Below are 12,911 nucleotides of genomic sequence, written 5' to 3'. Positions count from 1 at the left end.
CCAACTTATCTAGATCCAGTTGGAGTAGAAAAAAGTCTTTACTGTCGTTAACAACCCTGCCAAACTTTGTGTCATCTGAAACTTGGACGTTAAACCTGATATACCTTCATCAATATCATTGATAAATATAAAAACAACAATTGGCCCAACACCACACCCTGGGGAACTCCACTAACAACATTTATCCACGAAAAGCAGTGTCCATTGATTACCACTCTGTCATCTCCCACTCAACCATCCCGTTATCCATTGTAGCAACTTATCCTTAATGCCATATCTCTCCAATTTGTACAGCAGTCTTCCATGTGCAACAGTATCAAAAGCTTTCCTGAAATCCAATTATATGATATTAAAATTATTTTTGTCATTCAGTTCCTCAGAAACACACACACACACACACACACACACACACACACACACACACACACACACACACACACACACACACACACACACACACACACACTATTACTGCAGTCTTGTCTATATGATCCTGCAATACTTCTTTAACCGGTGATTCCATTATTTTCCCTGGAACACAAGTTAAACTAACAGGTCTGTAATTACTTGTGTCACCTTTTGAACCCTCTTTGTGAATTGGTGATACATCTGCACATCTCCGGTCCATGGGGACCTTCCCTGAGTCCAAGGAAGCTCTCATAATTATGGCTAAGGGTTTGCTTACTTCCTTTGCTGCCTCCTTTAATATAACTGGATAGATCCCATCCACCCCGTGTGCCTTTTTTATGTTTAACTTCAACAATTTCTCCTCCACTTTGCTCTCAGTTATTACAAAATCACTTAGGTCCCTGTTAGAGTTTGATAGATTTCTGGCACTCCCCTCATTGAATACCTCCTCATGTGTAAATGTAGATGCAAAATAGTCATTCAGTTTATCAGCTACCTGAGCATGATCATCAATAGTAAATCCATCTATGTTAAGTGGTCCAATCTGATTCATCCCTTTCCTTCTAGAGTTTACATAAATAAAGAATTCTGCTGTTTTTCTTTGCATCCTTTGCCAAGGATTACTCATAATCTGCCTTCGCCTGCCAAAATTCCTTTGTGACTTGATTACAAGTACTTTGCAAGACCTGCCTCCTATTAGAACTTAAACCATGCAAATTTGACTCTCTCTCTCTCTCTCTCTCTCTCTCTCTCTCTCTCTCTCTCTCTCTCTCACACACACACACACACACACACACACACACACACACACACACACACACACACACACACACACACACATGTGAGATAGTAGCACACGCTCTTTGAGTAGACCGGGGTTCAACCCCTGACTGCTGAATACATTCGATCTGCCAACCCGCACTGGACCAGCGTGGCAGATTATGGTCCATTTCCCTCAGCATGAATTGTTGAGGAGGCTTCCATCCTGCAGTGGGTTGATAATGGCTGCACTTTACTTTTTTTTATCCCACGTATGGCGAAGGTAAAGAAAGCCCATATGAGAAGCACACAAAAGTTCGATAAATTTACCGGTAAAAGTACTTTGCCGTAGCGGCATTTGTATTGTTGCTCACTCAGTTAACATACAGTGAGTGTTGTTGGTCAGGAGTAGAAATTGAATCCCATGGCAGATTGAAACCCTCCCGAAGTGGAGGGAGTAAGCTGACCTTTTTTTTCTTTAGAATCACTGGTGGACTAGTGGATAAATTGTTTATTAAGAAAAAAAAGGCAAAGGTAAAGGAAGCCCACATGAGAAGCATGGCAAAGTTTAAAAAGTTTACTGGTGAAACTACATTACGAACATTTTTTACGACGCCAGAACTTCCAATATGACTTCCAATAAGAAAAAAGGTCAGCTTTACCCCCTCCACTTCAGGAAGGTTTCAAGCTCTCGTGGGATTCAACTTCTACTCCAGACCAATAACACCCACCATCTGTTTACCAAGCGAGCAACAATACAAATGCCGTTACAGCAAAGTACTTTTACCGGTAAATTTCATCGAACTTTTGCATGCTTCTCGTGTGGGCTTTCTTTACCTTAGCCTCACATATATATATATATATATATATGAGTGTTATATATATGTAAAAATGGTTTGAGGTACCTATGTGAAAATGATTTGAGGTACCTAATAGATATTTCACATATATATGCACTAGATTCACAACCTTCAAATCTCATTTCATTCAGTATTGAAATGGTAGAATGACACAAGAAAGCAAAACCCACACATCACTTGCTGTCAAAAAAGAAAAGAAAAACATTTGTCACTGTTAAGATTATTACTATATTTAATACCACATGAAATTAATAGTATAATTTATTAGGCTATTTGCCTAAACTACTACATATTAAGGTGATGTTTCAGGTATCTTACTGATAACCATGCTGTTGGGGGGTTTGGAATAGGACCATGCTGTTGGGGGGGATTGGAATAGGAAATAGAGAGGGTTACAAATTGGAATATATTATCATTACAATTAATGTTACAATTACAAATTGCAAATATAGGATTCTAAAGTTTTGGATTACCGTTACAATAGAAAACAGATGTTAATTTAGGTAAATCTTAGATAAATACAAAGAGATTAAATTCTTTCCTGCTGACAGATTCCTCTTGCCGATGCTCTCAGAAACCTGATGTGCGTACAGGCAAGGGATGTTGCCAGCATTTAATTTATAGGTGAGAGATTAAGTCTATTATCCAATAGAATTTTACCAGGTTTTCTATCCTGGATCCACTACCTAAGAACCTTGGATCCAGGATAGAAAACATGGCACAATTCTACTGGCCTAATGGACTTAATCCCACACCTATAAAATAACTGCTGGCAGCACCCCTTGCCTGTGTGCACATCAGGTTTCTGGGAGCATCGGCAAGAAGAATCTGTCAGCAGTAAGAATTTAATCTTTGTATTTACCTAAGATCTGTTTTCTATTGTAACGGTGATTCAAACTTAATACTTTAGAATCGTATATTTGCAATTTGTAATTGTAATTTTAATATTGTAATATATTCAAATTTGTAACCCTTTCTATTTTCCGTTCCCCAACAACGGTCTGATGATGGGTATCGGTAAGATACCTGAAATGTCACCTGTACAGTAGTTAGGCAAATAGCCTAATAAACTATATTATTAATTTCGTGTGGTATATGAGTGGTATTAAATATAGTAATAATCTTAATGGAAAACATCCATGTAATGTCCTTTCCTAATTAAATTTGTCACTCTACTTTCACATTTTAACTACATCTTCCAAATATTTATCTTATTACTCCTTAATTCAATAAGCTCTCAAATGCTGTAAAAGGCTGGATGTTGCCTTAATCCAATATCTCATTATCTTTTTTAATTGAATTTTATTTTATGTTAATTTGATGCAAACAGTAGTGTACCATTGTACCCTTTAAAGAAAGGATGTCTTTTCTGAAATGATACTTCCAGACCTGTCTACAGTTTTCACAATGGAGTCAGACCATCAATTGTACATTGTAATGATTACCTCCATTGACAAAATTTCTATACAAAATAGTATATATCATAGGAGAATGACACTGACTGACCCAGAATACACCGTCCTAGCATGTCATTCTGTGTAATATGAAGTATAATAAACCACATAGAGAGAGAGAGCATCATGTTGGGCTGTTATATAAATCCCAGATACTTTTTGATCATTAAATCATGTTGAGCATGTCATTCCTTGCTCCAGTTGATAACTTAGATTTAAATTACCATTTCCAAGATTCAGAGCCTTGACAATCTTAAAGATTGTTAACAACCCTAATAGGCTTATTGTTGTTACTTATTTAAGGATTTTGACATGAAACTTGTGATACCTTTATCAATATCATTAATGAAAATTAAAAATAAAAAAGGCTTTAGCACAGAATCTTGAGAGAACCCCACTCATAATACTGGTATAGTTAGATCATTGCCTGATATAGCCACCATTTTTTTTTTTTTTTATCAGGTAATCACTCCTATATCCACCATAGGTCCATCCCAAATACAGCGCTTGTCCAAGCATTTGTGTAACTTCATCAAAAGGCCTTCTAAAATCTAAGTAATTTTTTTAAAATCTAAAATATAAATCCGTATCTGAAATTTAAGTAAATTGAATGATTTTTAAAATTTAAATGGAATAAAATATTCATTTCCACATCCTCTACTTTAAAAGGGGTGGTTGCAAGATATTTTGCTGGTTTCCTAGCAGCAGATTATTCAACACCTTTAAGAACCTCATGGATTCAATGGCAAGATACATTAGTAGGTGGGTTCCCTTTTATTTGATTGTATGCTCAGATGCCAGATTTTCTGCTAAATCAAATGCTATTGGACTTCAACTATCTTATTAAAAATTATACATTTCAGTTTTAATGTTTATGCTGTAATATTCTTTTTTAAGCATGTGTTCAGTATTAATTATATAATTATTATAGGCATCATATAATACACAGACGGCATTGATGACAAACCACCGACATTAAAGAGAAATTTTGTACTTAATGAGGGATCATTGGAACCTTGAATATCAATAGGCATTCTAGTTTACTTTTTGTATTGCCAACTTTAAAACTGTCTTTAAAGTTGCATTTTATTTGTAAACATATTTCATTAAAAGGTTATATTTGAGTCCATTACCTTATTTGCAATCATCCCTGGAATGTAAATCTGTCATGGGTAGTATATTTGTATTTTTTGAGACCTGAACACAAGATAACATGTTAGTTAATGATAAGATGGATGTGTGAATGACATTGCTTGTATTTTTAATGCTACTTGAAACCCCCACATACCATTACTAAATCTATGTGCCTGGGTCATTAGTCTGTTATTACGATTAATGTAAATATATATTGAATTTTGACTAATATACACAGTTCTTATTTCAGTATAACACTTGACATTTATTTTAAGTTTTAAGTTTAAATAAGCATATAATGTTTTTCTGTAATTTAAGGTACCAAAAGCTTGTTTCCCAACAAAAATATTAAATTCTCTCTGTCTTTATCAGCAAATACCTTGCCTGAAACTTATGTTCTCCCAGTGCACTTTGTGCCTTTGATTGTGCTTTCTTAGGTACATTCTCAGAATAGTTTGATTGATTTTTTTTTTTTTTTTTTTTTTAATTTACAAGCTTCTGTGTTAATGAAATTCACTTCTTACCTTGCACAAAAAATGATTATTAAATGTGTTTGGAATTCTAACTTTAGCATTCAATTTAGTTTTTAATATGAATTTCAAGCTTTTGATTAAGCTGAAGAAATTTTTTTTATAGCTATAATAAAAAAAGACTTTAATATATTGTATAATAACAACATATTAAGTCTTTCAACATATTTGAAATAATGCTCAGCATTTCTTATAGGTGCTATTGGTCTCCTTTCTGAAGTTGCTGCTAATAATTCAGCTGGAGCCGATGCTGAAGCTAAACATGCTCTTGATAAGATTCAAGATATAGTTGATAAAGTTCCAGAAGATGCAGCCAGAGCAAAGAAAGTTCCTAAAGATTTTGAAGATGCAGAGCAAGCAATTAGAGCTGCACATAATTATGGTGAGTTTTCATTTTTTTAAATCAAAACGTCTGATTACCCCAACATTATGGTCTATCTTATTTTGTAGAATGTGTTACATATTTTTGGAACTGTTATAGCAGCCATGATAAGTATTTGCATCATTGTTAGGGTTTGTTTTTTTTCTTTTCATATGCAAGAAGCTATCTAAACAAATCTTTCTCTCTCTCTCTCTCTCTCTCTCTCTCTCTCTCTCTCACGTGTGTTTTATGAAGCTCTGCACAGATCGCATTTTAGAAGAGACATTCCAATTAAAAGAATTCCTGCCCAAAAGGCCTCAGCAATAACCCCAGTGGCTCAGGGTCCTGAGCTGGATATCATCATTCTTCGTTTCTTGGTGATTCCCTTCTACTTCTCTCTGTCTCTCTCTCTCTCAGGGTAATTCAGAATTTTTTTTTTTTTTTTTTTTTTTTTTTTTGCCTGGTGCAGCATAAGCCTCAGGCTTCCTTGCACCTTAAGGCTAATAATAATAATAAATAATAATAATAATATCAAGGTTTCTTTAATCACCAATTCAAACTGACAAAAACTGATGGAATGGTTTGTTTTTCTTCCGGATGTTGAAAAAATTATACATTTTAAATTTTTATTACTGTATTTGCCAGACGATAAGATGCACACAGATTTTAGAAAGAGAATTTTGGGAAAAAATATTTTATTGCATATATTTGAAATAAAAAATCACGAGTAATGATATATGTTGTAGATTAGTGGAGGACTAAAATGTGCTGCCCTGTTTAGATGTTCTGTGGCATAATTTAACACCTTCAATTTGAAGTGAGCAGTGTACAGAAATCCCTTCTGCCTTGTATCCATTTCATTAAGACTACAGATTTTATAAAGACTTTAAAATACTGTACTGCATGAAACACAGATACATGCTTCTGAAGAGATTTCTCTCTTTCTTTCTCTCTTTCTCTGTATATATATATAAAATATTGATAAAAATAAGATATAATGAAATTACTGAAAGCATTAGTAAACAAGAAAAGTATTAAAAAATAAAATTAAAAATATTAAACTGGGTTACAGATCCAGGCTACTACTAGTTATAGCAGAAAAAAAACTGACAACCATAATGAAATATAGAAAATACAGTATATTATTATCAATGTATTAGATGGAGGAGCCGAACTGTCAGGTGTAATTACCATGGATAAATTGAGAACACATGCATGGTAAAAACAGATTACCTGAAATAAAATGACATTAAGGTTTAACATAAAAATAAATGATAGTACCTAAAGCCATGGGTCCTAGGACTTTAACTATTTCATCAAAGTGTCGGCAGCGAAAATCATAGGAGCCACCACAATAAGCCAGGTCTCTGTTTCAGTTATGATGTACGCATTAAAAAGTGCTTATGTATACATCATAGCCGACCCGCCAGAGACCAAAAGGAAGGATTAAAATTAAAGAATATATAAAAAAGAAAAATAAATAAAGTAAAGCTAAAATAATGCCGATAGAATCCTGTAAAATAAAAAATGAATGAAATCCAAAAGAAGGCAAAATAAGAAAACTTACTGTGTGCATGAACAGGAAAACATTGAAATAGCTGAGTGCCATCGGAGACCAGAGAAGAAAACAGAAAGTTCACTGTATGGTGTATTTATGTCAGTTGAAATAACCCAGAGTGGGGGGAAAGAGTGTGAGCTCGTCAAAGTGAATCATACCCATGTGATGGTGGGGAAGTAAGCTATTAAACAAATGAGACAAAGTGCTAGCATAGAGAGAGAGAGAAACAAAAACTAACAAATTAGTATGGAAAAAAACACTAAACTTTGTTTAAGAAGAATAAAGTAGTGATAATAGAGGAATAGCATCTCGATATTGCTTTCGGCCAGCCCAATCGTGCACAAGAAATAAGTTGTAGTAATTAAGGACAGTAGAAAGCAGTTGAAAGAGCAGGAAATGTAGTTGTGCTCAGGCTATCCGGGATTGAAAAACCCGTAACACAGTCATTCCCTGGGCGGATGACTGGACAAATGCCTCGTGTTTAAGTCAGTAATGGTATTGTTATTGAAGAAATGTAACCGGAAAGAAAATAGAAATAAAAATAAAGTAGACAAAACCAAACAAAACACGACAAAACAAAAACACAATGCCCCCATCGGTAGACAATCCGTGGGCACAAGCTTTCTACACCATGAGACATGACATAGTCTAAGGGGTATAAAACTATACATTATGTACAGGCCTGAAAGTAAAATGAAGTCAGACTGTAAATATGTTGTTTTAATCAAAGTAGTAGTATATAAGTTTTTTTAATTTTATTATATTTATTACTTTTTTGAAATGATGGTAGAGGAAAGCTGCTGGGAAATTATTGCATAGCAATTTATTATGGAGTAGTTTTATATTGTCATAAAGAGACTATTGCTATTGCATATTGTTGCAATTTTGATGCATTGGAAGAGTATTATGTTTGCATGAACTATTTTGGAAATGTTAGAGTGCCAGTGGGTAAGACTGACTACATTGAAGGTAAATGCATCTCTTTTATTATATATGTTGATTGTGGTATGAGGGCTGTTGATTTTTATATCTAAGTCTAAGTAATTGGCTGAAAGGCCATTATTAGTTTTCTCCAGAGTAAGTTCAGGGTAAATACCCGTGACTAGCTAAGACACAGCTAGCAGGGCTACCCATGGGGATAATGAGATTGTTCCAATAAACTGAATTACAACCAAGAATATGTTTGTAGCTTTTGAAAATTTCATTTAGTACCTTTTTTAAGTTGGTTAGGTCTATGCTGGTGAGTAGATTATTGAAGTCAAAAGTGTGCACATGAGTGATGTTATCATATTTCAGTGCATTAATAACTGGCATATTGTTATTAATTATTCTACTATCAGGAAGGATGTCCATGATAGGTTTAAGTAACTTTTCTAGGTTTATGGGCGTAACTGTATTTGCAGGAAGCAATGAACCTGAAGCCTGTGGGGTTTTCTTAGAACTTGGGAATGAAATAAATATAGGGAAATTTGTAATTATTAAAGCTAATATTAAGTTTCTTGCTAAAAGCAATCAACTTTTTTGTAATGATGCTGCTATTGTTAGTGATGGACTTGTAGGTGGCACAGGAATTTAATTCTGCATTTAATGTTTGGAAATAAAAGGTTGTACAGATTATGGCGTAATTGCAAGCAGCTTTATCCACAGGGGTGATGATGAAATGTTAATGCAGGTCCGCCAATTGTTGTTTTAATGTGGAAGCATTGAATTTTAATCCTGCAGGTGGTTGTGCATTTTGAAATGATTACTTGTAATGTTGTAGCATCATCGTTAATACTGAATTTATCCATATTTGGAAGGCTTCAATTGGTATGTTGTTGAAGGTATAAGAGCTTAAAACAGAAGTTAAGCAAATCATGGTATAACTGTTTTTTGAAAGGTTTAAAGCTGATCTTAAAATATGTCCTGTATTTGAAGCCATAAGATATGATGTTTCTGAGTTTCTTGTTGGGTTTAATTTCTAAGTTGCCTGTTATAATATAGCCATAGTGTGTATCGATAAACGGTTGGAAATTAGCCTGTTTCAAACAGTTTCAAAATTAAATTTATCCATGTTAGTTGCAAGTTGCTTGTAATTACAGACTCTGAGTCCAAAAGGTTTAGCATATCTGAATCAAGTTATTGCAGCCAGCTGGAAGTAGTTCATTAGAATTATTAATGCAATCAGTGGAGCATTACCCATTAAAGCAATGAGGCACGTGCCTAGGGGCCCCAGGCTTTGGGGGGCCCCCCCAGGCCAAGACATTTTCCTATAGTGTTCTAAAATAGATTGTTTTCAGTAAACATCATAAAAATCTTGATTAATTTAAACGAAAATTTTGATTAATTTAAGCAAAAAATTCAAAAGTACAAAATTTCATTTATTTGCCACCTAACTTTTATTTATTTTTTATTCTTTTTTTTTTTATTATTATTTTTTGGGGGGCTCCCAAATATAATTTGCTTAGGGGCCCCAACTATCCTTAATCCGCCACTGAATGCAATCATTACTGTTGAAATTATCCAGGCAGGTGCAGGCACTCCTCTACTTACGTACAAACGACTTACGTACAACTCACAGATACCCTAGAAAGCACAAAGCTGTTGTTATGTTCGGTTGTAAGAATGAGTTTTGAACACCTTTGTTATATTTTTCTAAAGCAGATTTCTGGAGGTCACCACCATAAAACAATAAAAAAAATTGGAAGTTTCTGGTTTATTGGGCTTTTCTGTTAGTGAAATCTATTAAAAATGGGTAGTAAACTCGATCTTATTGCATTTGCAATGATACCGATAGCTGGAATTCTGTGGAATTTTACGTTATTATGGTGAAATGTTGCTTTCCCTTCACTGAAATCTTCAATCATATAAAAACCATAAATAAATTTTCAGAATCTTCTCTTTATTCCTATTTTTTTGAGCTTTGTAAAGTTGTTACTCTGTATCTCACTTGCCTGTATCATGTTAGGTGCAATTTGTGTGTGCCGTGTTCTTTGTTATTGATTGCTTATCTTTTTTACTGTTTTAAATTTTAATCCCCCCCAAATGTCAGTGAACAGAAACATCAAGTGTTAGTATGTACATATTACAGTACGTAAAACTAATTAAGCTATGCACATCAGTGTAAATTTATTTTTATTTTGCTGACCTGTGGGAAATATTCTTCTGATTTTAATGCATCATTTAATTTTGTTAATTGGAGGAAGTAAAGTGTAAATTTGTGCTCTATATCTTTACTTTTATAGCCTGTTGATAATATTTCTCCTATTTTCGCTTATTAGAATAGCCGTTTAATACAATTAAAATTCAGTTTGCAAACGAGCTCACAATCACCAGCACTTACTACATGTCTTATACAGTAGTGAACGGTATTTTATTTTGGAGAGTCCATCGTAAAGTGATATGATTGTAGATTAAATTAAATTAAGTATCGTATTTAGATTAAATTAGTCTTGAATAAATACTGTACTCTAAATTATTATTCATTGTATGTTTTTTCAGCCTCATTAAATTAAGTATCGTATTTAGATTAAATTAGTTTTGAATAAATACTGTACTCTAAATTATTATTCAGTATGTATGTTTTTTCAGCCTCATTTAACTCGGTTACAAATCGTAAAATGCTGTACATGATGAAGTTTGTTGGGGGTTATAATCTCAGGGCATTTTACTGTACTGTACATGTATTTTGTATCTGCAAGACCAAAGTTGGACTTACGTACATGAAAAAATACCGATTAAGTACGTAAGTCGAGGAGTGCCCATATTACCGTATTTCCCCATGTATAAGACGCACCTTTTTTGTTTTGAAAAATTTGGGGTCTAAAAACTGGCTGCGTCTTATACAGTGGTTGTAGATTTTTTTTTTTACTTGCATTTCCTGCTTTTTCACGCTTGTTGTCTTTGCGCTCATTGTTTCGCACTTGTTACGGTATATTAGGTTACGTTTTGCCACGTTCTGCCCAGAAATGGCTCAGAAAAGATTTTCGTACAGTGCTGAATTCAAGTTAAAAGTGATCCAGTTTGCAAATGTGAATGGAAATTGTGCTGCTGAACGTAAGTTTGGTCCTCCTCCAACTGAGAAAACAATCCGAGACTGGCTACAGGAAGAAGAAACCCTACTGAAAACGCCATGGCAGAAGAAGGCCATTAGAGGCAAGTCAGCAAAATGGCCTGATTTAGAGAGGGAATTGAAGATATGGATTGAGGAGCAAAGGGCAATTGAAATTCCTGTGTCCACAAAGATGGTTCAGTATTGAGGCAAGAAGAATTGCTGATGAAAAAGAAGTTACTGATTCCAAAGGAGGACACAATTGGTGTTTCAGGTTCATGAAACGGAATGGACTAAGCATGTGTACACGCACCACACTTGCCCAAAAGATGCCTGAAAGCTATGAGCAGAAGGTCCTTGAATTTCATCGTTTTGTCATTCAATGTCGGAAGACACATCAGCTTGAGTTGGGACAGATTGCAAATATGGACAAAGTCCCCCTTCAATTTGATGTCCCAAGTAACAGAACTGTTGATAAGAAGGGGGTGAAAACTGTAACTGTGAAGACAAGTGGACATGAAAAGAGCCATTATACAGTTGTTCTAGCTTGTTGTGCCGACGGAACCAAGTTGCCTCCTATGCTGATTTTCAAATGCAAAACAATGCCAAAAGAAGACATTCCTCGAGGAGTGATTGTCCACATTCATGACAAGGGTTGGATGGATCAGGATGGGATGAAGATCTGGTTTGAGAAAGTTTGGAGCAGTAGACCAGGTGGGCTCTTACGCAAACTTGCCCTATTGGTGCTTGATCAGTTCAGAGCACACATAACAAAAAATACGAAGAAGATTGCTGCAGAGCAAAAAACAAAACTTGCCGTCATACCTTGACATCCCAGCTCCAACCACTTGATGTAAGCATTAACAAACCCTTCAAAGCTGCCACAAGAGATGAATGGAACCAATGGATGAAGCCTTCTGGGGACAATTTGACACCAGCAGGAAGAGTGAAGAAACCAACTATAGGAGAAGTTTGTACTGGGTGAAAAGATCCTGGGATAATATCAAGATTGAGATCGTTGTCAAGTCATTTAAGAAGTGTGGCATTTCAAATGCCATGGATGGAACTGAGGACGAGGCAATATATGAAGACAGTGATTCGTCATCAGACACAGATGAGGACAAGCTAATGGATGGGAGTTTTGACAGTGATGAGTTGTATGAATAAAACTTGAGTTCAATAACTTTATGTAATACATTTTTTTTTTTCAAATTTTGAGCCCCAAAATTAAGGAATGTCTTATACATGGGGAAATACTGTATATATTATAAAATTTATGGTAGTATTATTATTATTATTTCCGCTGGTAAGCTTGGAGTTAGATTTTAGTTTAAATTTACAGATATCTGTAATAAGGTCAAGTAAGTGTTTAGATGTGAAATTACAGGTGAGAATGAATCGGTAAAGTGCCTTTAGTATACTGTGTTTGGTAGAAAATAGCAGATCATGAATCTTCTGTACGTTGAACTGACTATTCAGTAATGGTCTTTTGAAAATCACCAAGCTTGTATTTATGTGTAGTAGGACTATTAGTTTTGTGTTTCCTATAAGGTCTGGATGCAGAAAGTCCTTTGGTGACTTGGAATTTATCAAATATGCAAATATCTGTAATATTATTCATGATGATTTTTTGATTGAACTTGTTGTTAAGCCCATATGGATAGAGAGTTTTTAGTTTTAGCATGAATAATTCTTCCTGTTGATTTTGGGAAATAGGCCCAGGTACTTGAGCTAGGATAGAAATATAAATGTTGGTAAAGCAGTGTGTCTGGAAGTGATTGCACTCTACTTCTTGTGGTGCCTCCGTAGCCAGGTGG

General features: G+C 34.7%; 1 protein-coding gene across 1 annotated transcript in view; it reads left to right on the top strand.

Annotated features, from left to right (window-relative positions):
• LanA (laminin subunit alpha) overlaps positions 1-12,911 on the top strand; it is a 1,178,005-nt gene that overhangs the window by 883,693 nt on the left and 281,401 nt on the right. Inside the window, exon 47 of the mRNA XM_090374120.1 lies at positions 5,342-5,527. Coding sequence (XP_090230246.1) covers positions 5,342-5,527 — 186 coding nt within the window. The remainder of the gene's footprint in view (positions 1-5,341; positions 5,528-12,911) is intronic.

Source organism: Mastigoproctus giganteus, chromosome 5, assembly GCF_048544385.1.
Source record: "Mastigoproctus giganteus isolate SK-2022 chromosome 5, ASM4854438v1, whole genome shotgun sequence".
NCBI lineage: Eukaryota > Metazoa > Arthropoda > Arachnida > Uropygi > Thelyphonidae > Mastigoproctus > Mastigoproctus giganteus.
This window is presented reverse-complemented; position numbering and strand designations above follow the sequence as displayed.